The sequence below is a fragment of the Myotis davidii genome, unplaced genomic scaffold, assembly GCF_000327345.1.
Source record: "Myotis davidii unplaced genomic scaffold, ASM32734v1 scaffold1134, whole genome shotgun sequence".
NCBI classification, from domain to species: domain Eukaryota; kingdom Metazoa; phylum Chordata; class Mammalia; order Chiroptera; family Vespertilionidae; genus Myotis; species Myotis davidii.
Window position 1 is genome coordinate 854,338 of NW_006286229.1, and position 4,517 is coordinate 858,854.

At 58.2% G+C, this 4,517-nt stretch overlaps 1 protein-coding gene across 1 annotated transcript in view; it reads right to left on the minus strand.

Annotated features, from left to right (window-relative positions):
- Positions 1-4,517, minus strand: part of LRP1 (LDL receptor related protein 1) — an 86,951-nt gene that overhangs the window by 61,360 nt on the left and 21,074 nt on the right. The window contains exons 7-9 of the mRNA XM_015559767.1: positions 1,885-2,047; positions 1,564-1,786; positions 414-601 (exon numbers count right to left, since the gene is read on the minus strand). Of these exons, the coding sequence (XP_015415253.1) occupies positions 414-601; positions 1,564-1,786; positions 1,885-2,047 (574 nt within the window). The remainder of the gene's footprint in view (positions 1-413; positions 602-1,563; positions 1,787-1,884; positions 2,048-4,517) is intronic.

Consider the following 4,517-nt stretch of genomic DNA (forward strand, 5'->3'; position numbering starts at 1 on the left):
GCCTAGGCCTGCAGAGGCTTCCTGACGTCTGCCCACACTCCCTCCTGCTGTGGTCTTTGTGCCCATTGTCCCATTTGAGGAGTTAGAGGCCCAGGACTGGAACTCCTCTGTCCCACCACATCCCAGCCACTCAGGTGGGGGCCGCCGTGGCCAGGGGGAGTCCCACGGCTGCCCATGCCAGCGGCTTCTCCTCTAGACCAAACAGGGGAGGGACGGGAGGAGTACTCTGTGTCCTTGGCAGAGGGGAGAAGGGGCCCTCTGGGGGTGGGATCTGGATGCCGAGGGGCAGGGAGGGGCTGTCAGAGGAATGAGGGGCCAGGGGTGTCGTATGGTAGGAGAAGCAGTCATGACATGAGAGAATCGGGGGTTCCCACAGGGGGGCCCCTGGCAGGGCTGGGGAGCTCTGCTCACCTCGGGGCTGACGCCGCTGGTGGTAGATGTGGAGGGCGCCCCCCTTGTCCACACGGGTGACGACCTGGTAGTCGGTGCTGTTGAAGCGGTTCACGCGGATCACGCTGGTCTTCTGCTGGGCGTTGGCATTGTCCGAGTTGGTGGCGTAGAGATAATTCTCAAACACCGTCAGGCCGTACAGGTGCTCAATCTGAGAGGGGCAGGCAGCGTGGTCAGCACAAGGGAAAGAACTCCTCCCTCTGTCTCGAAGAGCCCCTCAGCTTCCCATCCAGACGCCATTATCTGTGCTCCTAACGCCATTCCACCGCCGCCTAACGCCACGCCTTCCTCCTCCTCTGGCTGGGCTACCCCGTTGTTGAGCTCTTCGCATGTCAAAACCCCACTCATCCTTCACAGAGCGTCTCTTCCGAGAGCTTCCGGAACCAGGGATGCTCTCTCCTTCCGCACTCCATTTCTCTAGGGTTTTTTTTTGCACTGCCTGGTGGTTTGTGGACTTAGCCCACCCAGTCTGCTCAAATCCCTTGAGGGCAGAAACCACATCCCCCGCAGAGTCAGGCGTACAGTGGATGATGGCATGATTCCGATTAAATCGGAGTTGGGACCTAAACTCTGTCCACAGAGAACGTTCTTAACCCAACTCCAGCGCCCAGCGAGGGGAGGGTCGGGAGGACAGACCGGCCCTGTAACAGCCCAGCTGCCCACATAACTTATCTATTATCTAAGGTAACCAGCTGTCCCAGTTTGACCAGGACTATGGGGTTTGCTGGTTCATGGGACTTTCAGGACTAACACCAGGAAAGTCCTGGGCAAACCGAGATGGCTGTCACCCTCATCTTCCCAGAATGGAGTGCCATCTGCGCTGGCAGCGCTTCTAGACGAGGTCCGAGGGCTATTTCCTGTGACCTCAGGCAAATCCCTTAGCCTCTGGAGCCCTGCTACTCCATCTGCCGAAAACGAACTGTCACCTATCTGCTCGTCCGTCTCCCAGGGGTCATTGTAAGGATCAAATCGGAGAAAGGAAGCCAAAGGTATCTCTAAAATGACTGCTCCCATCGGGGTGGAAGCCATGTCCCATCCTTTCCCCAAAGTGCTCATGACCACCCCGGCCCCCTAGAGGGCCCCCCCGGGGTTCCCTGCGAAGGGCCCCCTCACCAGGATGCCCTGGATGATGGTCTGCCGGCCCTTGCCCTCGTAGTCCACCACCTCGATGTAGTCCAGGTAGGCGTCAGCCCAGTAGACGAGGCGGCTGACCAGGTCCAGCGTGATGCCATGAGGAAACACAATCTTGCTATCGACCAGCTTGGTGCGGTTCTGCCCATCCATGTCGCAGCGCTCCACCTTTGGGATCTGCCCGTAGTCGGTGAAAAACACTTTCCTGTGGGCAGATGGCACATTACAAGCGTTCTGGACGCTGGGTACCCACCCTTCCACTGTAGCTTCTGCCTCCCCCTTTCCAGGGCAGAGCCCTCGTACCCCATGGTAGGATCCAGCGCGATGCCCTTGGGGTTGTAGAGCTCCAGGTCCAGCAAGGTGACACACGTGTCGCCATTTCGGTTGCAGACGAAGATCCTATCGTCGATGTCATCCACAAAGTAGAAGTTGCCCGTCAGCCAGTCAATGGCCATCTGCTCTACGTCTGGAGAGTGCAAATGAAGGCGCGATGTGGGGGTGCTCATGCCCACCCTGCGCTCCTGCAGAGCCCACTCCCTCTGGGTGCTCCCCTCCACCACCCAGGCCACGGCCGGCTCTGCTCCCTGAGCTCCTATGGGAGTTACCAGAAGCCGTACATTTTGCCTTGAGATCTCTGCCATCTTCCCAGCTTTCTGGCCTCTCCAAGGAGATGCTCAAAAGTACCTTCCCACACAGCCCCACGCCCCATGCCGAGGCAGGGCAGGCACACGGGGGGCACGGGGTACAAGCTTCCCTAACTCCAGCCCCTCGCGAAGCTCCTCTTGGAGCCCCCAAAGATGGTGAGGGCAGGGTCACTAGCTCATTTTAGGTTGTTTTTTTTTAAAAATCTGCTTTTATTTGAGATAAGAGCACTCAGGCTAATTAAAACATCACGCAATGTTTGGCCACTCACACAATTCTTTATTTTTAGCTGGACTTTCACATATGGTAAGCCAAGCTACCCCATGCTAGCCAGAGCACTGACTGGAAGCTGTGACATGTTGCATGACTCTTAAAAAATGGAAAAGCAAGCACTTGTCAATAAATCCAATCTGAGAGAAAAGAATGCCAAAACATGGGGTCCAGATGGATGGAAACGGGGAGGTCCATGGTGGCCGAAGGTTGGATCAGTGACGGAGGCCACACTTCCTCATTCACCCCCATTCCTGTTTCTTCAATGTTCCTATTGCTCAATGTCCTTATGTTAGGGAGGGCTGGAGGGGAGCGCATAGGACTCTGAAGGCAAACTGAGGCATGAGGGGCAGCTCCAGAAGGCTGGGTGTGGGGAGGAGGAGGGAGACGAGAGCCACACTCAGTCCACAGCCATGGGTCTGGAGAAGGTGCGAGAGGCCAAAAAGCTAAAGAGAGTAGGGGTAGGATGAGGGCAGCGGGAAATCTAGGAGGCGGCAAGTCTGAGGACAAGGACCCCGGCTGACCCTCCCCTGGGCCCCTCTTCTCCTGGACCCACTGGCACCCACTGCCTTCTCCAACGACCACCCTCAGAAGTGATGCCTCTTGCAAACTGGACAATTCCACGACAGGGACTCCCTGGGACCCCTGCCTTGCACTCCACCTCCACCCATTTCCCCAACAGGGAACGAAATCTGGGGATGACCTGCCTTTGGCCGATCGTACCTGACCCAGTGGGAGTCATTCTGCCCCGAGCAGCTACAGGTGTGATGACTGGGAATCCAGCTCAGCCCCTCCTGATCCTTCCCCTCCCGACAGGGGCTCAGGGTCTGTTTCCCAACAGCAGGTGGGGGTGGGGGGGCAAAGGGAACAGGAACATGGTTCCCAAGGAACTTGGCTGGGCCCTGCCACTGACTCACGGTCACAGGACATAGGCCGGGGGGGTGGGGTAGGGGGGCGAGAAGGAGCCAATCTGAGATTCTCATCAAACTGGTTTCTTCTTCAGGTGCCCCCTGTTGAAACCCACTCCCAGGTGATAGAGAAAGGTCACGTGGATGAGCTATCTCTGTAAGTGCTGATGCCCCCCAACCCAGCCACTCTCTCCTCTGGGCCCCGGTGTGGGCACGAGCGGAGAGAAGGGCGGAGCGGCCTGGGCTGTGAGTCCCAGGCCAAGTAGGAAGAGGGCCCAGGGCAGGGGTGAGGTGATCCAAACGCCCCACACACCGTTACCACAGAGAAACCAGATTACAGTGAGCGCTGCCGGGCTGCCTCCAGAGGAAGCCAAAGTCCCAAAGTCCCAAAGGGAGGGGGACCTGCCCACAGCCCCAGGCAACCAGCAGGGTGGGTGAAAGGCAAACAGGGCTGCATGCCCTTCGCTCGGTGGGCGCGGTGGGGGTCTGGGGGCTGCTGGCATGTGGACGAACTTCATCCCTGGAAGCTGTTTTCCCAGCACCAGCTGGTGCAGCTGGGTCCTTCTTTCCGTTTCCTGAGGCTTCCCTGAGTCACTGCCCAGCCCCAGGGCTGGCAACACCCTGCCCTGTTCCCCACCCAGAGGGGAGGAAGAAGCCTGAGGAGAGCTAGCGTCCCCTCATCAGGTGCAGCCCATTCCCAGCGGAGGCCCAATGCTGACCTTCACCTTCGGGCCCCCTCCTGGCCTGTGTTCCCTCCGAGTTCCAGGAAGGGACCATCCCGCTCTCAGATATTTACCCTTGGCCGGTCTCCCCTTCCACCTCCCAAAAGCCAGGCAGGGCCCCACTCAGCAGGCCGGTGAGGAGTTGGCAGGAACTGGAGTCCCCAGCCCGGTTTGGCCTCCCCTTTGGTATTTTTGCAGCTGGAGACTATTAGTTGCAAGCAAAAATCCTTTGTTATCCAACCCCCTCCACCACATTATTTTCCTCTCCCCTAAAGTCCAGATTCCTCTGCCCGCCCCACCACACATATGCACACATTCCCATGCACACACACATACGCACACACACACACACACACACACACACACACACACGCTGCCACACACACACAAATCT